The 27,553-nt window shown below is 39.1% G+C and overlaps 3 protein-coding genes across 3 annotated transcripts in view; all 3 read left to right on the plus strand.

The window, feature by feature from the left end:
- LOC140374094 (hemicentin-1-like) overlaps nt 1-27,553 on the plus strand; it is a 52,527-nt gene that overhangs the window by 16,400 nt on the left and 8,574 nt on the right. The gene's annotated exons all lie outside the window — the stretch shown is intronic.
- LOC140373621 (cell adhesion molecule CEACAM6-like) lies at nt 7,014-8,988 on the plus strand. The gene is made up of 5 exons (XM_072460217.1): nt 7,014-7,123; nt 7,255-7,572; nt 7,804-8,079; nt 8,154-8,405; nt 8,675-8,988. Exons 1-5 carry the CDS (start codon nt 7,081-7,083, stop codon nt 8,782-8,784), a joined length of 999 nt encoding a protein of 332 aa, XP_072316318.1. The 5' UTR covers nt 7,014-7,080; the 3' UTR covers nt 8,785-8,988.
- LOC140373997 (cell adhesion molecule CEACAM8-like) lies at nt 24,043-27,053 on the plus strand. Its single transcript, XM_072460757.1, has 6 exons — nt 24,043-24,082; nt 24,586-24,732; nt 25,612-25,890; nt 26,492-26,746; nt 26,831-26,930; nt 27,000-27,053. The coding sequence occupies exons 1-6, from the start codon at nt 24,043-24,045 to the stop codon at nt 27,004-27,006; spliced, it is 828 nt and encodes a 275-aa protein (XP_072316858.1). The 3' UTR covers nt 27,007-27,053.

Genomic DNA, 27,553 nt, shown 5'->3' on the forward strand with positions numbered 1-27,553 from the left:
AAAAACCATGGTATTGGTGTCGGTTTGTTTAAAGAAAATTACAAAATAAAGACATTTATGAAATAATAAGCCACTGTAAATATAGATAAATTAATTAATTGTAAGTTTTACATCTTATTGTTGAAACAGTTCTGATATTAAGGCAAACATATGTGATTACCTGAGCAGCCGCACGTCCAAAGTTCACTCAGGGGCGAACTATCACAGCCATGAATGAGACGTTTACAAAACATTTATAAGATTAAGAGTGTAGGGGACGGGGTACATATTTTATCTTAAGACATTTTATTCTGAGTCTAATCATCTGAAGAGAAGAAGTCAGGTCAATGACAAAACAAAAACAAAACATTAAAATATCACTTAATTCATATTAATATGAAAGATGTTGCCACAGCAAATATTATCAGAAAATGGGCAACATTCTAAAGGCCACCTGTTTGTAATGGGGTCAGTTAAAATTATATTTGCTGTGTTATATATTGAGTTCAAGCGTCTTGTCACAGGCTCAATGTTTGTAATGTACTTATTGCGATGGCTATTTCTTACAAGAAACAATGCTCTCATCATGAGGGAAAATCTGCCTCTTTCCAACATCTGTCATATGACTTCATCATGTTCTAGAATCCAGTCCATGTAGAATTCTCGAAAAATCATTAATACATTGTTATGGTTTCTATATCTAGCAGCAGAACACTGACCTCTTCTGGTGGGTCTAAGTCATTACTAGTTCATAATAGTGCCAGGATAGATGGCTGCAGAATGTGGCTCATGATTCACTTCCAATAGGCTCTTATTGTGAGCGTGACAGCATAAAATACTCTATTCTCTATAGACTAAATACTGTGACTAAAATATTTTGCTAAAAATAATGAAAGATAACTTTATTGTCTGGACTAAGTTGGTCATCAGCCCACACTCAGAGGAAGAACTGTTCTCTAAAAGATAAAAAAATGGTCTAAATACATAGAATGGTGTAGAATAGATTGTTGGAAATCTTAGAAATGTTGTTTTCATAACTTTGATAAGAAAGTCAAATGTATTGAATTAAATTAGTGCCATAACTGTAATCTAAACTTTTATTGTTTGCAGGAAGTTGATCTGTTGGCACCTCACAGTTTATATTCACACAATAAAATCATAGGTCCAATACTAGGCATTTCACATTTGATTACGGTGAAACATATATATTTTCTTTGCAAAATAATTGTATTGAATGCATTTTTTAAAACTAATTGCAAAACCAATTAACATTAAATTAACTTTCATAATCTGTACTTGAAAATAAATGATGAGCTGTTTCCTGAGACCAGCTTTAAAAAACATACAACAAAATGTGAAACATGAGTCAAATTATTTATTTGAGAAAAAAAACACACTATTACTAAAACAAGACTTATTCACTTTAAAACCAGAACAAGCTGGATGAAGTGGAGAGCGGCAGAAACAAAATCATAAATCCACAAGCACCAATTCTAAGGACTAATCAAATTCCATAAATCATGTTGTAGCTGATTATGAATATATATTGATATACAAGGCGATGGGAAACTGAAAGCCACTTCTGGTCAGATCATCAGTTATTAACCATCTTCAAACTAAAGTCCAGTTTCTGCTGTTGGAGGAACATCATTGTGCTGAAAAAAGACAAATCTTGTGTCATTTACGGCACATCTCAGAGTACTCAGTTCCTGTGTGTGTGTGTGTGTGTGTGTGTGTGTGTGTGTGTGATATTATTATATCAATTATACATTTTAGTGCTAGAAATTAAAAAAAAATCATTCTGATTTGCATTTATATACAATATTCTTCATGGCAATATTATGGATATTGTACCTTATTTTGTGCATGTCAGAGTTGTCCCAACCTCCACCATCTTTAAAGTAATAACATTTCATTTCATTATATATTTCATTATTTTTAGATTGAGGGATGTGAGAATATCATGAGGTCTATTTGAAGTGAGCAGAAAAATCATAATCTTGAACAAGAGCAAAATCTTTGAAAAACACTTTATTCATATTCATCTGTAATCAGCTTTATGAAATCAAACCTTTTGGAATATTTAAGTATTGAGACATAAACAGCTTGTACAAAAGAAAACACTTTACATTTTGGTTTACATTTGAGTACAAATTGAATTTATATTACTTGTTTTTTATACTAAAATTCTTACTATTATTCATCTTTTTGTTCTTGATGACATGTATGCCCACCATGATCTTGACATCACATGTACTGTAGATTCCTGTACTTTCTCATTACATTACAGGTCACATGATGATAAAGTAATACTTAACCTTTGACAAAAATACAATATTTGGACAAAGAGAACGCTGTGCAAACTTTGTAGAATGGGAACCAACAAATGTTGTTAAAAGTAAATTGAATGCTAAGATATTAAGTGACTATGGCTCACAATCTGTCACAGCAGAAAATATTTCTCCAACGATACACTCACTGCCCTTTACTCAATTCATACTTTATTTCCTTCTACAGTGACGTACGTAAGATTCTGCAGCGTTGCACAGCCATTCTGGCACAAATTAAAAAGTTGTTAGTGTCAATATTGCGATCTAAAATGTCCAGAATAAAACGTAATGATCCACAAGTGTCATAGATTATAACTATTACAGACACAAAAAGGCTTCTTTAAACTAAATGAGTTCTTTTCAGATGGACCTGACAGCCTGAAGCTCACAGGGGAACATACGTTATATGTTGGTCAGTCTCTAGTGATAGTCTGCTCTGTTGAGTCTGAACCGGTCACTTACACCTGGAGGTTTGAGGAGGAAAAGATATCAGATGGTTCTGTGCTTCACAAAGACAACATGGACAAATCCAACAGTGGTAAATACATATGTGTGGCATCAAACTCAGTCACTGGAGAGTCACTACACGGGGAGCACAGCTTGTCTATCCAAGGTAATGTTCAACAAGTGTGAAGTTAGACTGGAAATGTACAAATATTCATCTTGAAAGAGATTGATTTATTCACAGACAAACCTCTTTCTGGTGGGGCCATTGCTGGAATAGTAATAGGACTTATGATTTTATTTCATTTGTAAGAAGTAAGTCTCAAACATTGCATAGTTTAGCTTAGTTGTTTTGTGACTTTACTTTATATTTTCTTTTTTAGATTTAAGGCAGAAAAAGAGACCAACTGACAAAAACTACAGCCGGGCGTAAAGGGTGCGAAAGAGTTAAGGATTACACTTAATGGAAGAGTATCGAATGTGGTTGTTTAAAAACGTTCTTGAAAATGTTGACTATCAGTGGACTTAATTATGTGCTAAATTGCCTGGAAATGCACTTTATTATTATGTTTTTAATGTACTTTGTAATCTTTTTATTGCAATGCAGACTATAATTTTCCTACCACTTTCCCTTTCGGAGTAGCGAGTGACTGGAGCCTACCCCAGTGACTTTGGGCCCTAGGCGGGGTAAACCCTGGACAGTGGCCAACACATCGCAGGACCAACACAGAGACATGGACATTACAGACAAACATTCACGCTCACATTCATTCACTAGGGCCAATTTAGAGTCAACAATTTTGCCTAACACATGCATGTCTTTGGACGGTGGGAGGAGCCGGAGAACCCGGAGAGAACCCACGGTAACACGGGGAGGACATGCAGACTCCACCCAGAGAGATCATGTGATGTTGGTCTGGTCCGGGAATCGAACCCATGATCATGAGGGTTCCCTGTCCCTTGTTTTAAAAATAGGTTGGCATTGTTACATATGCAAAGCAAATGCTGTGGCTCCCGCGCGCCGCTCCCGCGTGCCGGCCCACAGGCACTTCTTTCAGACGCTACGATGATAATTATCCACTTTTCGTCAGCTTCCGCACTTCCTGGTTCCACGTCTGGAGCGCGTGCAGCTGATGACGCCACCACCGCTCCACGGGCCCGCACCTCGAGCTCAGCTCCCTTTGGTGGCGGGAGCCAGGTTGTATAGCTCTTGCTTTTCATGCTACCTCATCTTACCATGTTCGCCTTGCCTTCTCACACATGCTCACGTCGCCTTCGGGCTTCTGCCATATTCCATGCCAACGCCGCTCATTCTCTCTTTCACCCCTCATCCCATTCACCATTACCATTAAGCTCATGCTAGCTTACTACTCGACCCATGCTAGGCCTCGCTGCTCCAATCCAAGCTAGCAGCCTTGCTCGCTCCGATCTCTGGCACCATCCTCGCTCGCTCAGATCCCCGCCGACAGCCACGGTCACGGCAATCCACGGCAGCAACCACGCCAATGGCAACCACGCACACTCCAAACCACGGCGCCAGCAGCCAGGCTCGCTCCGATCCACAGCAGCGGCCACAGGCTCGCTCCGACCCACCGCACGCACTAGACAGTCCTCATGCGCTTAGTCTCCTCTACAATAATCTGCTTCTCCTCCCTACGATGAGTAACTTTAGAGCACCTCTCAAGTTAAAACACAGAAGTAACAGACTCCCGCATTCAGATATTTTCAGGCGACCATCGGACTCTGCACTAAGATGATTCTTTCTCTCAGTCCGAGGCTCAAGGGAGGGCAATTCGTTTCTGGCTCCTGGGTACGTTCCGGACGTTCTTTGGTGGTTCGATCAGCCGGAAGGCACTCATTCGACAACACTCCGTCTACTCCCCTCTATCAATCCATCATCTACATCGCTTATACTCAAGTCACCATAATCGGCCAACTCCTACTCACAATTCACTGTCCTGAAATCTGACGCTCTGCACCGAACTTGACGTTCGCCCCAATTCCTCTTCTTCGATCTTCAGCAACCGTCTTAAATCAGACTACCCTCTCAGCTCTCTTTCATTCCACTCATTCTCAATCTCATTCAGCTATCAATGAAGTTCCCTCATCTATCGCTCATTGACTTCATTACTATCTACAGTTTGTCAACTCCTATATCCATGCAAGTATTTTGCTCATTCAATGTCTTTAACGTGCAATTTAGTGCATCATAATTAAGTGTGATTAACTGCAATTAATGAGTCTGTTTTCAATCATGATTAATTTTTCTCAGATTTGAATTTAATTAGTCAATATCAGTAATTTTGCACGAGTAAAAATATAATAATAAAATGATAATTTTGGCTAAAATATGGCTGTATGTTCATACAATCATGCTGCAAATTATTTTACTGTATCTCCCAAAAAAATACAGTTTGTGAATATTTTTACTAAAGTGAAAAGTTGAATCTTGCCTTATTTCAGTTACTGTGGAGATCTCGGGAAATACACTTTATTCAAACCACTTATCACTCTTTAAAAAAGGCCTACAGGTCCTACAGAAGGCTGGATATCTGGAACATACACATCCTTTGTTCAAAGTTATTGAAACTTACAGATATAGTACATTTTTTTGACTCAAATCATGTATAAAGCAAGTAATAACCTTTCACAAGTGATATACACAAAATGTGCGATGTCTTTTAAGGGGACAATATGACTTTAAAATGAGTATAGAAAATATTTTACATATCCTCAAGTGTGATAAATAACATTGTGGGGTGAGATTAAACAATTTTATGCACTTCATCTCACTCTTTTTGTACAAATACCCTATTGTTTATGTATTTCACATGTTTCTTTTCTCAGGAGTGTTCGAAATAGTAATAAAAAAAAGACTAATATTTGAAATATTTAAATTTAAGATTTTAAAATCTAAATATCGGTATCTGCAGTGACAATATCTGTTATTGGGCAAAACAACAAGCCAAATATGAATGAGCATATACAGCTTAATGTTTATGAAATCTTACATACTGTCCCTTTAACTGTGAAATTCATGTGCAATCTATGTGCTGTCGTGACACATATTCATGTGCAATTACTGTCGGGATCACATGAAATGGTATTTATTTATTTATTTGTCTATGGGAGTTTTTATTTATTTATAGGAGATCTTCTACTGAAAGTGTTTTTCAGACTTCCTATAAGTGATCTGTTCTTCTGGATCTACCTCTGTATCTACCTGCGTTGCACCAATGAAATTTCCCCATGTGGGACATAAATATTAATCGAATAAAAGAGTTATTTTATGTATGACCAAACACCCAGCTCTTGAATCCATAAAACAAATGCATTGCTGACAAAGAAAGAAGATCTCAAACCAAACCCATGCAATTAAACAATAAACAATAAATAGTTCATGTAACAATTACTACTTTTCTTTACTGGTTCATTTGGACAATCAATTGATGTCAGATTTTCAGCTTTTGATCTTGCCAAAGTGCTATCTGTTATTGGTGATCTATAGTTTACATGTTATTAGCCTTGCCCAGTCCAGTTATAAATATGTGGCGTGGAAGGGCAAATGGTGAACCTACTTTACCTGCCAACTCATATTCTCTAATAAGGTCAGATAAGACTCTATTGCAAACTACGGCCCGCGGGCCACATGCGGCCCGTTTGTCTTTATAATCCGGCCCGCCAAACATGCCAAGTAATATTGTTTTTTTTAATGTTTTGCCCATAGTAGTATAGAGTCTATACACACTATTGTTAACAAAATGACTTCCTTAAACTGTGTTTTTTGTCTGATGCAACCAAAGGAAAACCCCACACAGTGAAAATATTCTCCAGTACCATCACCAGTTAAACCTTAAAGTACTGCTCACTCATACTGACTACAGTAGTAACGGAACAAGTATTTGTTATTCTTAATTTACTCTGAACCCTTTTGTGGGTTTTTGGTGGACAGAGCTTACACTAAATGTTCATCTGTCATGTTTGCCGTTTGCTGATTTAGGATGTATTTCAGTTCACGTGAGCTGCTCCTGTGTTTTGTTCAGGGAATAGACTGATGCTAAAAAACTATTTAAACTGACGTCTTGCTCGAGTCGTGTGGTTTTAAAAGGAACATTTTACAGATATTTACACATATACCAGGATATGCTTATATCACTGGATTGACAGCAGCAACACATGGATAATAATTAAAAGATTGTCACAGAGAAAGATAAGGTCAGTGATTGTAATAGTTGTAAAATCAAACATTGCTCTTCCTGGTCTTGAGTTCTTTCACTTTACCTCGAGCCTTGCTGACACATAACGCATTAGAAAATCAACATTCGTGATGAATTTGATGAATTTGATCGTAATTGGAGCGTCTTTTTGGGGTAAGAACAGTAATTCAGATAACATGCTGTGAATCTCCTCTAAATCTTCAATAATAATGAATAATAGCATCAAGTTTAGGACTGTTTGTATTGTATGGTAAAGTTAGTAGAAATGTGCTTTTATTTTACAGGTTTTAGCTCAGATGCTGTCGTGTTGCCTCATAATCCTGTAAACGCAGCTGTAGGAGATGCTGTGAGGTTCACCACATCTCTTGAGCCAACACAAACCCCATTTGCATCAATACAATGGAAGTTTGGCAATAAAACTATCATTTCTACTCCTAGTAACACTTCCTCACCAGAGTATTTAGGCAGGATCACTCTGTACTTCTCCACTGGGTCTCTGGAGCTCACCAACTTGACTCTAGAAGACAATGGAGAGTACAATGTTACAATTACAACAGCAGAGGGCGCTTTATTGAATGGATCCACCACATTAAACATATGGGGTAAGTCAAACTAAAACCAAAAAACAAATTAAAAATAATCACAAATCATTCATGACAAATACATTTAGCTAATTCACAAACTAGTTTTGTTTAATTATTGTTGATAGATGTTGGCAGTGGATTAATGGAAAATGACAAAAGATCTAAAAAACAAAACTATAGCTACATTTGTCCCTCTTTGGTGTCGATTCACAGGAGCTCATACCATTTCAAATGTGTTTTCTCCCACAGAGGACGTCTCTAATGCTCTGGTCACATCGTCTGCACAACAACTGCCAGAGGAGGAGACGTCACTAAACTTAACCTGCAATGCCTCTGGCTCCATCCACACCAGAGAGTGGATGAAGAATGGTTTTCCTCTAAATTCTTCTGCAAACATAACTTTTTACCATGAAAAACAAGTGTTGTCGTTTAGAGGTGTGACCAGAGAAGACAGTGGGCGGTACACGTGCAGAATCAGCAACCCACTCAGCCATCAGGAAGCAATTTACTCCATGATTGTGATCTGTACGTGTTTGTTAGTTTACTTTAGTTTAGAACATGCTTTTGTGATTATTATATGTCTTATTTTTGTCTTTCAGATGGACCAGAAAATGTTCAAATCTCAGGTCAAAATGACGTTCTATTAAAAACAAAACTCAAATTGAGCTGCTCAGCAAAATCTCTACCAGCTTCCAGCTACGTCTGGGAGAAAAATGGGACAATTGTAGCTCGTTCCTTTGAATTCACAAAAGACAATAGTGAATTGTCAGACAGTGGAGAGTACATCTGCCAAGCTACAAATGATATCTCACTGAAAACATCTGAAGAATCACACAGAGTGCTCGTCACAGGTAAATGTACTGTACGCATTAGCTCTGATTGCAACAAAGGCAATATTCAATAAAAAAAAGAGAAATGACAATATTCACAAAAGCTCTATTAAAGGTGGACAACATTAGGAAAACATCTCTATGCGTTTTTTGATTATTCACTTGATCAGAAGATATTTTATTTCCATCCATCAAAAATGTACAAAATTGTGTTAAAAACAACTATTTCAGATTGATAGATTCTCAGGCTTCAAAAGCAAAGTGTAATGTCTCTGTTTCTTCACCTGTAGCACCTAAAGACCAGCTCTCAGCCGGGGCCATTGCTGGAATAATTATTGCATGTTTAGTGGTTGTTGTTGGAGCTGTTGTCGGATGTTTTTTTATTTATAAATGCCAGTAAGTCATTAACAATTTAATTTACATCTTCTTCAAGGAAAAAATACTAACACTGTTGTATTTGCATTTCAGCCCTGGTAAGATGAACAAAAGTGGTGAGTTATTCATGTAATTCAGAAATATTAGAAAGAAAAGTCATTTTCAATGTTGATCATTTTCTAACGTTGCACAGATCGAGCCGACGGACCACCAGAAAGAAACACTTCAAGGAAAAACAACTTTTACACTGAAGAACCCACGGCAACGTCCACACGCTCGCCCCGACCCACGGCAGCGGCACCAATCATCCCCCTGAACCCCTTTCTCAGAGTCACCGGGCACAAGGATTTCTCCTACAGAGCCACCGGGCTCCGTGATATCACCTACAGAGCCACCGGGCTCAGTGATGTCGCCTGCAGAGCCACGTGATACGCCCTTCTGGTTCTGCAGTGATTCCCAACCGGGGGTAGGCATACCCCTAGTGGTACGCGAGGGTACTGCAGAGGGTACGTGGAAAATGTTTCCCCACAGAGAAAATAGTACACTAGTCTCCAAAAGGCGGACCGCAGGCCACATCCAGACTGCGAGACGATTTGGACTATAAGAAGGTCTCTGATAAGACTGTTTTCAGTTACATGGCTTTCATATAATGACTTACAATAGCCAGATTTAAACCCCTCTCATAGAGTTCTCAGTCAGGGTGCACTTTGCCACACAACATACAATTGAAAACCAAGACCATGAAGCAAAGCGGTCTGGGATGCTTGTTTGTATTGTATTTATACATATACATGTACAATAAACACATTTATACATTTATTAATTCATAGGCGGAAAAGCTGGGGGTGGGGTCCCCTATAATTAAAAATATACAATTTTTAAAAGAATGCGCCGCTTTTGCGGTGCGTCATGAAGGGAATACCAAATATTAACTTTACTTTATTGTACTGTACTTTACTTTATTGTACTGTACTTTGAATACCAACCATATTAACTCTAGAGTTGTGCTGAAACTGGCCTCACACAGACCAAATTCCTAGATAAGGAGAAAGCTGCAGACCCAAGGACATCTCTGTGCAATACAACGGCGAATGGAAGAATACTGAGAGAAGGCGTCAACCTTCATATCACGTCCCATATGAAAAATGCATAAATTGTGTAAATATAAATTGAGCGCACAGGGACAGGGCGCGTCCGGACTACGCCCGTTAAGTCGCCTCACATTCGACAGAGACATTTCAGGTAAGCGCTCTGTTTATCTGTATTAGTCTTGTACATGGCAGGGATTAAACATTTCATTCATTCTAACTCTTTTTGATTCTTGCCCCTTCTTTCATAAATGAGTACACCAACAGTCACTACCGCAGCGCTCTGCGCTACTTTGCGGCTGCTCCGCCGTGACCTAAGAGCCCCGGTTCATCTGAAAAACCGCTCTGTCAAAGTACCGTGTGATGCTGGAAATAACAGCTTCATTGATTATTTGGTGTAAATGCGTAAGGACCGTGTGCTTGGAACACGCCGTGGCACCGGAAGAATGCGTGTTTCCGGGCTTCTTCGTTGATTGAAAGATCTGCGCGAGTCCACGGTACGTGTGTGATGTGCGGGTTGTCCCACATGTCTGGTTATTAAAGATGGACCGCGGTCTCGTCCCGGGACATGTACAAATTTGTTTTAGGCGTGTCTAAATTCATAAGCTCAATTATCCATGAATGTGTGTCTGATTGTAAATAGTCGTGCTTTAGTCCTGCTCTGCTCCTGCTTTAGTCCTGTTTGTCCTGATTTAGTCCTACTTTAAACCTGTTTTAGTCCTGTTTTAGACTTATTTTAGTCCTGCTTTAGACCTGTTTGAGACCTGCTTTAGATCTGGTTTAGACCTGTTTTAAACCTGTTATAGTCCTGCTTTAGACCTGCTTTAGTCCTGCTTTAGACCTGGTTTAGACCTGTTTGAGACCTGCTTTAGTCCTGCTTTAGACCTGCTTTAGTCCTACTTTAGACCTGGTTTAGACCTGTTTTAAACCTGTTATAGTCAAGCTTTAGACCTGCTTTAGACCTGTTTTAAACCTGTTATAGTCAAGCTTTAGACCTGCTTTAGTCCTGCTTTAGTCCTGCTTTAGACCTGCTTTAGTCCTGCTTTAGACCTGGTTTAGACCTGTTTGAGACCTGCTTTAGTCCTGCTTTAGACCTGCTTTAGTCCTACTTTAGACCTGGTTTAGACCTGTTTTAAACCTGTTATAGTCAAGCTTTAGACCTGCTTTAGTCCTGCTTTAGACCTGCTTTAGTCGTGCTTTAAACCTGGTTTAGACCTGTTTGAGACCTGCTTTAGACCTGGTTTAGACCTGTTTTAAACCTGTTATAGTCCTGCTTTAGACCTGCTTTAGTCCTGCTTTAGACTTGTTTTAGACCTGCTTTAGTCCAGCTTTAGTCCTACTTTAGACCTGGTTTAGTTCTGCTTTAGTCCTGTTTTATGCCTGTTTTAGACCTGCTTTAGTCTTGCTTTAGACCTGGTTTAGTCCTGCTTTAGTTCTGCTTTAGTCCTGCTTTAGACTTGCTTTAGACTTGCTTTAGTCCTGCTTTAGTCCTGCTTTAGACCTGCTTTAGTCCTGCTTTAGTCCAGCTTTAGTCCTGTTTTAGACCTGCTTTAGTCCTGCTTAAGACCTGTTTTAGACCTGCTTTAGTCCAGCTTTAGTCCTGCTTTAGACCTGGTTTAGTTCTGCTTTAGTCCTGCTTTGTGCCTGTTTTAGACCTGCTTTAGTCCTGCTTTAGACCTGGTTTAGTCCTGCTTTAGTTCTGCTTTAGTCCTGCTTTAGACCTGCTTTAGACTTGCTTTAGTCCTGCTTTAGACTTGCTTTAGTCTTGCTTTAGTCCTGCTTTAGACTTGCTTTAGACCCGCTTTAGATCAGTTTTAGACCTGCTTTAGTCCAGCTTTAGTCCTGCTTTAGACCTGCTTTAGTCCTGCTTTAGTCCAGCTTTAGTCCTGCTTTAGTCCTGCTTTAGACCTGTTTTAGACCTGCTTTAGTCCAGCTTTAGTCCTGCTTTAGACCTGGTTTAGTTCTGCTTTAGCCCTGCTTTGTGCCTGTTTTAGACCTGCTTTAGTCGTGCTTTAGACCTGGTTTAGTCCTGCTTTAGACTTGCTTTAGTCCTGCTTTAGACTTGCTTTGGATTTGCTTTAATCCTGCTCTAGTCCTGCTTTAGACTTGCTTTAGACTTGCTTTAGTCCTGCTTTAGTCCTGCTTTAGACCTGCTTTAGACTTGCTTTAGTCCTGCTTTAGACTTGCTTTAGTCTTGCTTTAGTCCTGCTTTAGACTTGCTTTAGACCCGCTTTAGATCTGTTTTAGACCTGCTTTAGTCCAGCTTTAGTCCTGCTTTAGACCTGGTTTAGTTCTGCTTTAGTCCTGCTTTGTGCCTGTTTTAGACCTGCTTTAGTCCTGCTTTAGACCTGGTTTAGTTCTGCTTTAGTCCTGCTTTGTGCCTGTTTTAGACCTGCTTTAGTTCTGCTTTAGTCCTGCTTTAGTCCTGCTTTAGACTTGCTTTAGACTTGCTTTAGACTTGCTTTAGTCCTGCTTTAGACTTGCTTTAGACTTGCTTTAGACTTGCTTTAGTCCTGTTTTAGACTTGCTTTAGACTTGCTTTAGACTTGCTTTAGACTTATTTTAGTCCTGCTTTAGACTTGCTTTAGACTTGCTTTAGTCCTGCTTTAGACTTGCTTTAGACTTGCTTTAGTCCTGCTTTAGACTTGCTTTAGACTTGCTTTAGACCTGCTTTAGACTTGCTTTAGACTTGCTTTAGACTTGCTTTAGTCCTGCTTTAGACTTGCTTTAGACTTGCTTTAGACTTGCTTTAGTCCTGCTTTAGACTTGCTTTAGACTTGCTTTAGTCCTGCTTTAGACTTGCTTTAGACTTGCTTTAGACTTGCTTTAGACTTGCTTTAGTCCTGCTTTAGACTTGCTTTAGTCCTGCTTTAGACTTGCTTTAGACTTGCTTTAGTCCTGCTTTAGACTTGCTTTAGTCCTGCTTTAGACTTAATTTAGTCCTGCTTTAGACTTGCTTTAGTCCTGCTTTAGACTTGCTTTAGACTTGCTTTAGACTTGCTTTAAACTTGCTTTAGTCCTGCTTTAGTCCTGCTTTAGACTTGCTTTAGTCCTGCTTTAGACTTGCTTTAATCCTGCTTTAGTCGTGCTTTAGACCTGCTTTAGACCTGCTTTAGACTTACTTTAGACTTGCTTTAGTCCTGCTTTAGACTCGCTTTAGACTTGCTTTAGACTTGCTTTAGTCCTGCTTTAGACTTGCTTTAGTCCTGCTTTAGTCCTGCTTTAGACTTGCTTTAGACTTGCTTTAGACTTGCTTTAGTCCTGCTTTAGACTTGCTTTAGTCCTGCTTTAGACTTGCTTTAGTCCTGCTTTAGTCCTGCTTTAGTCCTGCTTTAGACTTGCTTTAAACTTGCTTTAATCCTGCTTTAGTCCTGCTTTAGACCTGGTTTAGTTCTGCTTTAGTCCTGCTTTGTGCCTGTTTTAGACCTGCTTTAGTCCTGCTTTAGACCTGGTTTAGTTCTGCTTTAGTCCTGCTTTGTGCCTGTTTTAGACCTGCTTTAGTTCTGCTTTAGTCCTGCTTTAGTCCTGCTTTAGACTTGCTTTAGACTTGCTTTAGACTTGCTTTAGTCCTGCTTTAGACTTGCTTTAGACTTGCTTTAGACATGCTTTAGTCCTGTTTTAGACTTGCTTTAGACTTGCTTTAGACTTGCTTTAGACTTATTTTAGTCCTGCTTTAGACTTGCTTTAGACTTGCTTTAGACTTGCTTTAGACTTGCTTTAGACTTGCTTTAGTCCTGCTTTAGACTTGCTTCAGACTTGCTTTAGACTTGCTTTAGTCCTGCTTTAGACTTGCTTTAGACTTGCTTTAGACTTGCTTTAGTCCTGCTTTAGACTTGCTTTAGACTTGCTTTAGACTTGCTTTAGACTTGCTTTAGACTTGCTTTAGTCCTGCTTTAGACTTGCTTTAGTCCTGCTTTAGACTTGCTTTAGACTTGCTTTAGTCCTGCTTTAGACTTGCTTTAGTCCTGCTTTAGTCCTGCTTTAGACTTGCTTTAGACTTGCTTTAGACTTGCTTTAGTCCTGCTTTAGACTTGCTTTAGTCCTGCTTTAGACTTGCTTTAGACTTGCTTTAGACTTGCTTTAGTCCTGCTTTAGTCCTGCTTTAGACTTGCTTTAGTCCTGCTTTAGACTTGCTTTAATCCTGCTTTAGTCGTGCTTTAGACCTGCTTTAGACCTGCTTTAGACTTGCTTTAGTCCTGCTTTAGACTTGCTTTAGTCCTGCTTTAGTCCTGCTTTAGTCCTGCTTTAGACTTGCTTTAAACTTGCTTTAATCCTGCTTTAGTCCTGCTTTAGACCTGCTTTAGACTTACTTTAGACTTGCTTTAGTCCTGCTTTAGACTTGCTTTAGACTTGCTTTAGACTCGCTTTAGACTCGCTTTAGACTTGCTTTAGTCCTGCTTTAGACTTGCTTTAGACTTGCTTTAGACTCGCTTTAGACTCGCTTTAGACTTGCTTTAGACTTGCTTTAGTCCTGCTTTAGATTTGCTTTAGACTTGCTTTAGACTTGCTTTAGTCCTGCTTTAGACTTGCTTTAGACTTGCTTTAGTCCTGCTTTAGACTTGCTTTAGTCCTGCTTTAGTCCTGCTTTAGACTTGCTTTAGACTTGCTTTAGACTTGCTTTAGTCCTGCTTTAGTCCTGCTTTAGACTTGCTTTAGACCTGGTTTAGACCTGTTTTAAACCTGTTATAGTCAAGCTTTAGACCTGCTTTAGTCCTGCTTTAGACCTGCTTTAGTCGTGCTTTAAACCTGGTTTAGACCTGTTTGAGACCTGCTTTAGACCTGGTTTAGACCTGTTTTAAACCTGTTATAGTCCTGCTTTAGACCTGCTTTAGTCCTGCTTTAGACTTGTTTTAGACCTGCTTTAGTCCAGCTTTAGTCCTACTTTAGACCTGGTTTAGTTCTGCTTTAGTCCTGTTTTATGCCTGTTTTAGACCTGCTTTAGTCTTGCTTTAGACCTGGTTTAGTCCTGCTTTAGTTCTGCTTTAGTCCTGCTTTAGACTTGCTTTAGACTTGCTTTAGACTTGCTTTAGACTTGCTTTAGACTTGCTTTAAACTTGCTTTAGTCCTGCTTTAGTCCTGCTTTAGACTTGCTTTAGTCCTGCTTTAGACTTGCTTTAATCCTGCTTTAGTCGTGCTTTAGACCTGCTTTAGACCTGCTTTAGACCTGCTTTAGACTTACTTTAGACTTGCTTTAGTCCTGCTTTAGACTCGCTTTAGACTTGCTTTAGACTTGCTTTAGTCCTGCTTTAGACTTGCTTTAGTCCTGCTTTAGTCCTGCTTTAGACTTGCTTTAGACTTGCTTTAGACTTAATTTAGTCCTGCTTTAGACTTGCTTTAGTCCTGCTTTAGACTTGCTTTAGACTTGCTTTAGACTTGCTTTAAACTTGCTTTAGTCCTGCTTTAGTCCTGCTTTAGACTTGCTTTAGTCCTGCTTTAGACTTGCTTTAATCCTGCTTTAGTCGTGCTTTAGACCTGCTTTAGACCTGCTTTAGACTTACTTTAGACTTGCTTTAGTCCTGCTTTAGACTCGCTTTAGACTTGCTTTAGACTTGCTTTAGTCCTGCTTTAGACTTGCTTTAGTCCTGCTTTAGTCCTGCTTTAGACTTGCTTTAGACTTGCTTTAGACTTGCTTTAGTCCTGCTTTAGACTTGCTTTAGTCCTGCTTTAGACTTGCTTTAGTCCTGCTTTAGTCCTGCTTTAGTCCTGCTTTAGACTTGCTTTAAACTTGCTTTAATCCTGCTTTAGTCCTGCTTTAGACCTGGTTTAGTTCTGCTTTAGTCCTGCTTTGTGCCTGTTTTAGACCTGCTTTAGTCCTGCTTTAGACCTGGTTTAGTTCTGCTTTAGTCCTGCTTTGTGCCTGTTTTAGACCTGCTTTAGTTCTGCTTTAGTCCTGCTTTAGTCCTGCTTTAGACTTGCTTTAGACTTGCTTTAGACTTGCTTTAGTCCTGCTTTAGACTTGCTTTAGACTTGCTTTAGACATGCTTTAGTCCTGTTTTAGACTTGCTTTAGACTTGCTTTAGACTTGCTTTAGACTTATTTTAGTCCTGCTTTAGACTTGCTTTAGACTTGCTTTAGACTTGCTTTAGTCCTGCTTTAGACTTGCTTTAGACTTGCTTTAGTCCTGCTTTAGACTTGCTTCAGACTTGCTTTAGACTTGCTTTAGTCCTGCTTTAGACTTGCTTTAGACTTGCTTTAGACTTGCTTTAGTCCTGCTTTAGACTTGCTTTAGACTTGCTTTAGACTTGCTTTAGACTTGCTTTAGACTTGCTTTAGTCCTGCTTTAGACTTGCTTTAGTCCTGCTTTAGACTTGCTTTAGACTTGCTTTAGTCCTGCTTTAGACTTGCTTTAGTCCTGCTTTAGTCCTGCTTTAGACTTGCTTTAGACTTGCTTTAGACTTGCTTTAGTCCTGCTTTAGACTTGCTTTAGTCCTGCTTTAGACTTGCTTTAGACTTGCTTTAGACTTGCTTTAGTCCTGCTTTAGTCCTGCTTTAGACTTGCTTTAGTCCTGCTTTAGACTTGCTTTAATCCTGCTTTAGTCGTGCTTTAGACCTGCTTTAGACTTACTTTAGACTTGCTTTAGTCCTGCTTTAGACTCGCTTTAGACTTGCTTTAGACTTGCTTTAGTCCTGCTTTAGACTTGCTTTAGTCCTGCTTTAGTCCTGCTTTAGACTTGCTTTAGACTTGCTTTAGACTTGCTTTAGTCCTGCTTTAGACTTGCTTTAGTCCTGCTTTAGACTTGCTTTAGTCCTGCTTTAGTCCTGCTTTAGTCCTGCTTTAGACTTGCTTTAAACTTGCTTTAATCCTGCTTTAGTCCTGCTTTAGTCCTGCTTTAGACTCGCTTTAGACTCGCTTTAGACTTGCTTTAGACTTGCTTTAGTCCTGCTTTAGATTTGCTTTAGACTTGCTTTAGACTTGCTTTAGTCCTGCTTTAGACTTGCTTTAGACTTGCTTTAGTCCTGCTTTAGACTTGCTTTAGTCCTGCTTTAGTCCTGCTTTAGACTTGCTTTAGACTTGCTTTAGACTTGCTTTAGTCCTGCTTTAGTCCTGCTTTAGACTTGCTTTAGACCTGGTTTAGACCTGTTTTAAACCTGTTATAGTCAAGCTTTAGACCTGCTTTAGTCCTGCTTTAGACCTGCTTTAGTCGTGCTTTAAACCTGGTTTAGACCTGTTTGAGACCTGCTTTAGACCTGGTTTAGACCTGTTTTAAACCTGTTATAGTCCTGCTTTAGACCTGCTTTAGTCCTGCTTTAGACTTGTTTTAGACCTGCTTTAGTCCAGCTTTAGTCCTACTTTAGACCTGGTTTAGTTCTGCTTTAGTCCTGTTTTATGCCTGTTTTAGACCTGCTTTAGTCTTGCTTTAGACCTGGTTTAGTCCTGCTTTAGTTCTGCTTTAGTCCTGCTTTAGACTTGCTTTAGACTTGCTTTAGTCCTGCTTTAGTCCTGCTTTAGACCTGCTTTAGTCCTGCTTTAGTCCAGCTTTAGTCCTGTTTTAGACCTGCTTTAGTCCTGCTTAAGACCTGTTTTAGACCTGCTTTAGTCCAGCTTTAGTCCTGCTTTAGACCTGGTTTAGTTCTGCTTTAGTCCTGCTTTGTGCCTGTTTTAGACCTGCTTTAGTCCTGCTTTAGACCTGGTTTAGTCCTGCTTTAGTTCTGCTTTAGTCCTGCTTTAGACCTGCTTTAGACTTGCTTTAGTCCTGCTTTAGACTTGCTTTAGTCTTGCTTTAGTCCTGCTTTAGACTTGCTTTAGACCCGCTTTAGATCAGTTTTAGACCTGCTTTAGTCCAGCTTTAGTCCTGCTTTAGACCTGCTTTAGTCCTGCTTTAGTCCAGCTTTAGTCCTGTTTTAGACCTGCTTTAGTCCTGCTTTAGACCTGTTTTAGACCTGCTTTAGTCCAGCTTTAGTCCTGCTTTAGACCTGGTTTAGTTCTGCTTTAGCCCTGCTTTGTGCCTGTTTTAGACCTGCTTTAGTCGTGCTTTAGACCTGGTTTAGTCCTGCTTTAGACTTGCTTTAGTCCTGCTTTAGACTTGCTTTGGATTTGCTTTAATCCTGCTCTAGTCCTGCTTTAGACTTGCTTTAGACTTGCTTTAGTCCTGCTTTAGACTTGCTTTAGTCTTGCTTTAGTCCTGCTTTAGACTTGCTTTAGACCCGCTTTAGATCTGTTTTAGACCTGCTTTAGTCCAGCTTTAGTCCTGCTTTAGACCTGGTTTAGTTCTGCTTTAGTCCTGCTTTGTGCCTGTTTTAGACCTGCTTTAGTCCTGCTTTAGACCTGGTTTAGTTCTGCTTTAGTCCTGCTTTGTGCCTGTTTTAGACCTGCTTTAGTTCTGCTTTAGTCCTGCTTTAGTCCTGCTTTAGACTTGCTTTAGACTTGCTTTAGACTTGCTTTAGTCCTGCTTTAGACTTGCTTTAGACTTGCTTTAGACTTGCTTTAGTCCTGTTTTAGACTTGCTTTAGACTTGCTTTAGACTTGCTTTAGACTTATTTTAGTCCTGCTTTAGACTTGCTTTAGACTTGCTTTAGTCCTGCTTTAGACTTGCTTTAGACTTGCTTTAGTCCTGCTTTAGACTTGCTTTAGACTTGCTTTAGACCTGCTTTAGACTTGCTTTAGACTTGCTTTAGACTTGCTTTAGACCTGCTTTAGACTTGCTTTAGACTTGCTTTAGACTTGCTTTAGTCCTGCTTTAGACTTGCTTTAGACTTGCTTTAGTCCTGCTTTAGACTTGCTTTAGACTTGCTTTAGTCCTGCTTTAGACTTGCTTTAGACTTGCTTTAGACTTGCTTTAGACTTGCTTTAGTCCTGCTTTAGACTTGCTTTAGTCCTGCTTTAGACTTGCTTTAGACTTGCTTTAGTCCTGCTTTAGACTTGCTTTAGTCCTGCTTTAGTCCTGCTTTAGACTTGCTTTAGTCCTGCTTTAGACTTGCTTTAATCCTGCTTTAGTCGTGCTTTAGACCTGCTTTAGACTTACTTTAGACTTGCTTTAGTCCTGCTTTAGACTCGCTTTAGACTTGCTTTAGACTTGCTTTAGTCCTGCTTTAGACTTGCTTTAGACTTGCTTTAGACTTGCTTTAAACTTGCTTTAGTCCTGCTTTAGTCCTGCTTTAGACTTGCTTTAGTCCTGCTTTAGACTTGCTTTAATCCTGCTTTAGTCGTGCTTTAGACCTGCTTTAGACCTGCTTTAGACTTACTTTAGACTTGCTTTAGTCCTGCTTTAGACTCGCTTTAGACTTGCTTTAGACTTGCTTTAGTCCTGCTTTAGACTTGCTTTAGTCCTGCTTTAGTCCTGCTTTAGACTTGCTTTAGACTTGCTTTAGACTTGCTTTAGTCCTGCTTTAGACTTGCTTTAGTCCTGCTTTAGACTTGCTTTAGTCCTGCTTTAGTCCTGCTTTAGTCCTGCTTTAGACTTGCTTTAAACTTGCTTTAATCCTGCTTTAGTCCTGCTTTAGACCTGGTTTAGTTCTGCTTTAGTCCTGCTTTGTGCCTGTTTTAGACCTGCTTTAGTCCTGCTTTAGACCTGGTTTAGTTCTGCTTTAGTCCTGCTTTGTGCCTGTTTTAGACCTGCTTTAGTTCTGCTTTAGTCCTGCTTTAGTCCTGCTTTAGACTTGCTTTAGACTTGCTTTAGACTTGCTTTAGTCCTGCTTTAGACCTGCTTTAGACTTGCTTTAGACATGCTTTAGTCCTGTTTTAGACTTGCTTTAGACTTGCTTTAGACTTGCTTTAGTCCTGCTTTAGACTTGCTTTAGTCCTGCTTTAGACTTGCTTTAGACTTGCTTTAGTCCTGCTTTAGACTTGCTTTAGACTTGCTTTAGTCCTGCTTTAGACTTGCTTTAGACTTGCTTTAGACTTGCTTTAGACTTGCTTTAGACTTGCTTTAGTCCTGCTTTAGACTTGCTTTAGTCCTGCTTTAGACTTGCTTTAGACTTGCTTTAGTCCTGCTTTAGACTTGCTTTAGTCCTGCTTTAGTCCTGCTTTAGACTTGCTTTAGACTTGCTTTAGACTTGCTTTAGTCCTGCTTTAGACTTGCTTTAGACTTGCTTTAGACTTGCTTTAGTCCTGCTTTAGTCCTGCTTTAGACTTGCTTTAGTCCTGCTTTAGACTTGCTTTAATCCTGCTTTAGTCGTGCTTTAGACCTGCTTTAGACCTGCTTTAGACTTACTTTAGACTTGCTTTAGTCCTGCTTTAGACTCGCTTTAGACTTGCTTTAGACTTGCTTTAGTCCTGCTTTAGACTTGCTTTAGTCCTGCTTTAGTCCTGCTTTAGACTTGCTTTAGACTTGCTTTAGACTTGCTTTAGTCCTGCTTTAGACTTGCTTTAGTCCTGCTTTAGACTTGCTTTAGTCCTGCTTTAGTCCTGCTTTAGTCCTGCTTTAGACTTGCTTTAAACTTGCTTTAATCCTGCTTTAGTCCTGCTTTAGACCTGCTTTAGACTTACTTTAGACTTGCTTTAGTCCTGCTTTAGACTCGCTTTAGACTCGCTTTAGACTTGCTTTAGACTTGCTTTAGTCCTGCTTTAGATTTGCTTTAGACTTGCTTTAGACTTGCTTTAGTCCTGCTTTAGACTTGCTTTAGACTTGCTTTAGTCCTGCTTTAGACTTGCTTTAGTCCTGCTTTAGTCCTGCTTTAGACTTGCTTTAGACTTGCTTTAGACTTGCTTTAGTCCTGCTTTAGTCCTGCTTTAGACTTGCTTTAGACTTGCTTTAGTCCTGCTTTAGTCCTGCTTTAGACTTGCTTTAGTCCTGCTTTAGACTTGCTTTAGACTTGCTTTAGTCCTGCTTTAGACTTGCTTTAGTCCTGCTTTAGACTTGCTTTAGACTTGCTTTAGTCCTGCTTTAGACTTGCTTTAGTCCTGCTTTAGTCCTGCTTTAGACTTGCTTTAGACTTGCTTTAGACTTGCTTTAGTCCTGCTTTAGACTTGCTTTAGTCTTGCTTTAGACTTGCTTTAGACTTGCTTTAGTCCTGCTTTAGTCCTGCTTTAGACTTGCTTTAGACTTGCTTTAGACTTGCTTTAGACTTGCTTTAGACTTGCTTTAGACTTGCTTTAGTCCTGCTTTAGTCCTGCTTTAGTCCTGCTTTAGACCTGCTTTAGAACTGCTTTAGACTTGCTTTAGTCCTGCTTTAGATTTGCTTTAGACTTGCTTTAGTCCTGCTTTAGACCTGCTTTAGACTTGCTTTAGTCCTGCTTTAGTCCTGCTTTAGACCTGCTTTAGTCCTGCTTTAGACTTGCTTTAGACCTGCTTTAGAACTGCTTTAGACTTGCTTTAGTCCTGCTTTAGATTTGCTTTAGACTTGCTTTAGTCCTGCTTTAGACCTGCTTTAGACTTGCTTTAGTCCTGCTTTAGTCCTGCTTTAGACCTGACTATCAAAGCTTATGAAAGACAAGCTCAAATGTCTCATTGAAGCTCAGACGACCGATGAAAAGAACTAGGCCGATGGTGAATCTGAGCAAAGTTAAAGTTGAAATGCATGTTTAAAGGGGACTTACTCAAAGGGGCTCCAGTTGTTTTTAGTTAAGAGGCCATATATTGCAAAAACAGGTTGATTATTTTGAATTTATATTTATTTATTTTTTAGTTTGTATTACATATGTATTTTCAAGGCCACATATTATTAATTTTCATGATTAATATGAGTTAAAATTAAGACAATGCTTGAGAATTTAATGTTTAAATAAAATTATTTTTATTGAATCATCAATTAGGTTACGTTCTATTTTTCTACTAATAATACTCATGCTATGACAAAAAGGCTCAAGGTTGGGAACCACTGCTCTACAGTCTCTCCTTCGACCCTCTTCTTGCACCGAGTCCATTCTCCATTCGATCTCTTTCGACTCTTCATTCATCCCTCCCTTCATCACTCATCCCTCCTCTACCAGGCATTCACATCATCCTATAGAACTATACCCCACTATCGTTCCGGACATTCTTTGGGGGTTCGATTACAAAAATGACCTCTCTAGTAGATTAATAAGGGATATTTTACTATGCCTACTATGTCTATTCTCCTCTATCAAGCCGTCACACGCATAACCTATACTCAAGTCACCGTAATCAACTCCTACTCTCGATGCACCGTCCCAAATCCAACGCTCTACACTGAACTTCGACGATGGCCTCAATTCCTCCTCTTCGATCTTCAGGAACGATATAAATCGGACTACCCTCATATCTTTCCTTCCACCCATCCTTAATCTCATTCAGCTCTCAATTAAGTTCCCTCATTCATCGCTCATATTGACTTCATTACTATCTGCAGCTCGTCAACTCCTTCATCCATGCAAGTATTTCGCTTCCCCCAACCTTTCTCTCCACTCCGGAGCAAGGCGACTCCACCACGAAATCCAGTTTTAACGACTGCTTGTTCAAATCCTATCACTCTCGCACCTTATTCACACCCATGTACTTCCGTCGACGACCCACAAGCGCTAAAACTCTATTCCAATGCACCAGTATTAATCCTCGTCTCAGTAATGGACAGACTGTTTTAGATTCCATCCAGCTACTTCAAAGTGTGCTTGACTATCCAGCTCCTCTTCCCTCGTGCCACTCGAGATCCAGATCATCTTCCTTCATTTTGAATCATCTTTGGGGGTTCTGAATCGGCTGGGCTGATTACCCGAGACAGAGCCCCCATCCTGAGTCTCTACCCAGCCAACTCTCATCGCTCCATCATCGCTCCATCATCGCTCCATCATCGCTCCATCATCGCTCCATCATCGCTCCATCATCGCTCCATCATCGCTCCATCATCGCTCAATCATCGCTCCATCATCACTCCATCATTGCTCCATCATCGATCTATCATCATTATTATCAATAAACATTCTTTTGTATTCCAATTTTTGTGGCGTGGTCCTTGCTAGTGAAGTGTAGTTGACGAGGTTATTTGTTCACTTGGGTTCGGGAGCAGGACCACGCCTCCACTCTTTAACCACGCCTCTAATTACCCAGAAGGCCTATATATACACAGGCCAATCCCAGCATCGCTTGTTGACTCTGCTCTCTCGACCTCACCCTCCCACCCCATGTCTCTATCATCTTCATCTTAACACATCACCATCTACGGAGGGGGGGTTCTGAATCGGCTGTGCTGATTACCCGAGACGGAGCCCCCATCCTGAGTCTCCACCCAGCCAACTCTCATCGCTCCATCATCGCTCCATCATCGCTCCATCATCGCTCCATCATCTATCCATCATCACTATTATCAATAAACATTCTTTCATATTCCATTATTGTGGCGTGGTCCTTGCAAGTGAAGCACTGCCAATGGTGCCTACATAAAATTGGGTAGCATTCCTTGATTTACTTACTTTTATCATATCATATTTCACGGTTTAACATGAAACTATCACTTTATTTTGTGAAAGTTTAAATATGTAAATCAAAACAAAATGACGTGCTAGTATCATGTTTCGTGACACTACCACGTAATTTTGTTTTTATTTTTTTTGTCATTTTGTCAAGATTATTTTCTAAGGAATGCATAAAGAAGTTTGTCTGAGTAATAAAAAACAAAGAATAATAATAATAGTTGTTGTTGTTATCATTATTTTGTGATAGCTTTCTTTTTCATTTTTGTCTGAATGTTGTTGTTTTTCTATTGGCTTAGAGCTGCAAGATTGGCAGCTCTATGCTGTAGTTTCCATAGTTATTTTTCATAAAACACAGCTTAAACATTGTGCCTGATTATTGATGATGTTCTAACAGGACATACAGCAGCGATTAACACCCACAACATTATTCTACCAGCTAAAATATTTTCAGTTAACTTAGGCATTAACTTGAATTAGAATAGCAATTTCAGGCAAATTGAGCAGTCTTTATAAATAATGTGTTATTTTTTGCCTGATGTTAATGCAGGGAAAACAATCGTAATCAAATCGCAAACATAATTCCTTGGCAAAAAAAAAATTCCATGGCAAAATCTTTTAAGCTCTATTCTGAAGTAAATCTTGTTTTGTGTTTTTTTTTTTTACAATCAAACACACACTAGGTCCAACGACTCAGTTACAAGTCGAATATTATTATATTTGTTTCATGTGGTCATTTCCACGTCCTGACAATAATTCACTAAAGTACACAGGGGCCTAGATTACACAGAGAGGGGCAGTTGTAAAAACCCCTCACAATACTTGTCTTGTGCTTTCTGAACCTCACAAAAACAGATCTTCACCCAAAGCCAAGAAGACACAGTCGACAATGGGAACTTTACGAGTCATAATCATTGGAGGTCTTTTAGGTAAGACTTTTAAATATAATTAATCACATATGTTCACACAAGTAGAGTACACCGCGTTAATGTTGCTATTTCTGTTATATCTATATATAAATAGATTTCATATTATATTATAATATAAAAGATCTTGTATACTGTTGTGTTCTGCTGGATTCAACTTAATGACGTCCTCTTTTTAAAGTGTGAAATGGACACACTGTATGTTTATGTGTGTGTGAATTGTTCTTGTTATGCTGTGAATGAATTGTCCTTTGGGATCAATAAAGTTGTCTGAATCTGAATAATTGCAATGATAAACCTGACATCCTTTAAAATGTATGTTCTATTGTTGCCAGGATTAGCCTCTGGAGCTGGTCTGTTACTTGATTCTGAGGTTGCAGCAGTGGGCGGCACGTCCATGTTCACCACATCATTAAGTCCAACACAAACACCATTTATTTCTATAACATGGCAAATTGGCACCAAAAATATTATCACTTCAAATATTGGTAATTTTTCGGCTCCAGAGTTTGAAAACAGGATCACTCTGTTCATCTCTACTGGATCTCTGGAGCTCAGGAACGTGGTCCAGAAAGATGCTGGAACTTACAGAGTGACAGTGATACCAGCAGCAGGTCCACAAATGGTCGGCACAACAACCCTGACTGTGCAAGGCAAGTGGACACTGCACACAGATGTATATTCTAATGCAATTTCACCAATAGTACGTGTACTTGTCAGTGAAGATAGTCAGAATCACAATCCAATGTTTGTTTGTGCTGTGTTTCCAGTAGGGCGCACGACACAGTTGATGGTGATTTCAAAATATTGTATTCAACTGTTTATTTTATTACAATTTTAATTATTTCTATGGACAAAAGCAAAGAGAAAGAACATGGAGTGAGTAAGCTGGAGAGTGACTGGACAGTTTATTTTGCCTTTACACTTTTGAAGATGTTGTTTACCTCATCATTTTGAGAGCTTTAGCCAGCACCACGTTGTATTCCCTTTTAGTCAATCAATCTATGCAAATCTTTAGTCAACCAAGGGTTTCTTTAGTCGACTGCAGCTCTAGTGCAAAGACATATAAATGATTCAGCTGCTATTCAAAACAGATTTAACTTTGACTGCATGGATTCAACACAACACAGAATGACCTAGAACATATATAGTAGGCTAATCTCCTAGTAGTTTTTACAAATATGCAAAGGTCTAAACGGAGATGGATCCCCTCCAGGCAAAGCACTGCTGCTGCTCACTGCTCCTGACAGGTTGTCCCAGTGACATTGAAGGAAAGGTGCAATGCAGACGACACACTTTTTAACTTTAACCATACTCAACTTTTTGCTCAAAATGACAATACAGTATAAAATTTAGCTCATACTGTTATCTTGTTAAAACAAATAAATATGTCCATCAATATTAATTTCCAATATTAATCAATGTCATTTAACACCTAAAATACTCAAACCTTAACCATAGAAGCCCTATTTTATACCAATAAATAAAGTATGTGGGTAATAATAAAATGTGTTTTGTACTTCTTCCCACAGATGCAGTGTCTAATGTAACAGTAACCGTCAATAACACAGACTTGGTGGAGTTCAACAGTTCTGTGACTCTCTCGTGCTCTGCCTCTGGCTCCTCTCGGTCTTTCCTCTGGTTAAACGGCAGTGATGAAGTCACAGCCAGTGACAGAGTGAGTCTCACTGATGGAGGCGCAACTCTCACTATATCCACTGTGAGGCGATCTGACCAGGGACCATTCAGGTGCCAGGTGACCAATGCAGTCAGTAACCGCACAAGTGAAGAGGTCTACCTGCCTATATTCTGTGAGTTAACCATTGTAAAGTATTGATCATAACCCGTTCTTCCTTTACACTTGAGATCACAGGAGCTGGAGCTTGGTTAATGGATAATAACTAACACACTAACCATTCACTATCATCTTTATTCAGTAAAGGAATGTAAAGAGTTACTGACTTACTTGGTTCTATACTACCCCCAAGATATTACAACAGAACCAGTGCATCAAACATGGTCTTCTAGCAATGTAGTTTCAATTTGAACACTCAAATGTCAAAGAAGATCTATGCTGAAAAAAATAAGTGTAGCTAGTTACATTGCTTGAGAGATCTCATGACTAAAAATTTCGAAAAGGTTGATTACAGCATGTAAAGCAACGATGGTTACTGTCACTTTAGATTGAGTCTTGAATGAGAGTTGAAACAAAAAAGCAGTGTCCAGATGACAACTGAATCTTTTTCTACATGTAAAGCAATGTAATGCCAGCTACACATAACACTGATTAGTTAAACATATAATATATAATGATAGTAATATATGGCTCTTGTTGTATAATTCATTTTGACCTTCTTTTGATTTAAAGTTATCATTTATAAATCATACATGACAGACTCATTCTCTTTTCAGACGGGCCCTATCATGTTAAAATGACGTGTCCAGACAGACTTGAAGCAGGGCAGTCCCTTGCCATCTTGTGCTCAGCAGAGTCTGTGCCTGCAGCCACTTACTCCTGGGTGTTCTTTGGCAAACAGCTAGTCAATAACTCCGAGGTGCTTATTAAAACCAACACTGTTAAGTCTGACAGCGGTAAATATAAATGTGAGGCGACAAACGCAGTCACAGGCAGATCAATCTCTGGGGAGCACACCTTGTATGTTGAAGGTAAAGATCAACCGGAACAAAGTTATTTCCACTTAAGAAAATAAAACATGATTGGTTATTTTGTATTTTATTATTTCTTTGCAGATCCATGCCTTTCTGATGGTGCCATTGCTGTAATCGTAATAGCGTGTATGGTGATTGTAGGACTTTCAGTGGGTGTTGGTTGTCACGTGTACAATCAGAGGTAAGAACTCATTTCTAACAATATTACCCCAAAATGAATGTCGTGTGATAGTTATCTTCTCTCTTCCAGGAAATGAGACAAAACATGAGGAAATCAACAATCTGAAAAGATGAAGAGCGAAGTGTTAGCTTAAATGAGTATTCAAAGAAATGCAACCTGAAATACAAGGAAAAGGTTTGTAAATAGTTTTGTTTAGAATCAATGTTTTATGTATTATCCACACATCCTTTTATTATGATTATTCAACATTTTAGAATCTCATGCATATTTAAGGACATGCTTTTATGTTTTTACTTAATTATATGTAAGCATTTATGTGTAAGTAATTCCAGATATCAATGTTACCATGTGACAAATACAATGTTGGTATTACTGTTCAACATGAAAAATGATTTTTTTTCTTAAATAATAAATAAATAAATATCAGAGTTCAAGTGTTCTTTTATAAATGTTATTTATTTATTTATTCCCAAAGAAGAAATAGATATTATTTAATTATAACAGAAAAATGTATATCATTATTTGTTTAGTTTATCATATACTGCATAGTAACAGTATCATTGTTTTCCTTGGCTTAGCTGAAATGTTATCAAATCCACTGTATTTGGGATGTACATTTAAAA

Source organism: Eucyclogobius newberryi, unplaced genomic scaffold (genome assembly GCF_026437365.1).
Source record: "Eucyclogobius newberryi isolate DKJ021-1_F unplaced genomic scaffold, fEucNew1.0.hap1 SCAF_3, whole genome shotgun sequence".
Lineage (NCBI taxonomy): Eukaryota > Metazoa > Chordata > Actinopteri > Gobiiformes > Gobiidae > Eucyclogobius > Eucyclogobius newberryi.

Coding starts and splice junctions, on each gene's coding strand:
- LOC140373997 (XM_072460757.1), top strand. CDS start 24,043: ATGGGAACTTTACGAGTCATAATCATTGGAGGTCTTTTAG. Junction 24,083..24,585: donor AATCATTGGAGGTCTTTTAG/GTAAGACTTTTA, acceptor TTTCGGCTCCAG/AGTTTGAAAACAGGATCACT. Junction 24,733..25,611: donor AACAACCCTGACTGTGCAAG/GCAAGTGGACAC, acceptor TTCTTCCCACAG/ATGCAGTGTCTAATGTAACA.
- LOC140373621 (XM_072460217.1), top strand. CDS start 7,081: ATGAATTTGATGAATTTGATCGTAATTGGAGCGTCTTTTTGGG. Junction 7,573..7,803: donor CACCACATTAAACATATGGG/GTAAGTCAAACT, acceptor TTTCTCCCACAG/AGGACGTCTCTAATGCTCTG. Junction 8,080..8,153: donor TTACTCCATGATTGTGATCT/GTACGTGTTTGT, acceptor TTTGTCTTTCAG/ATGGACCAGAAAATGTTCAA.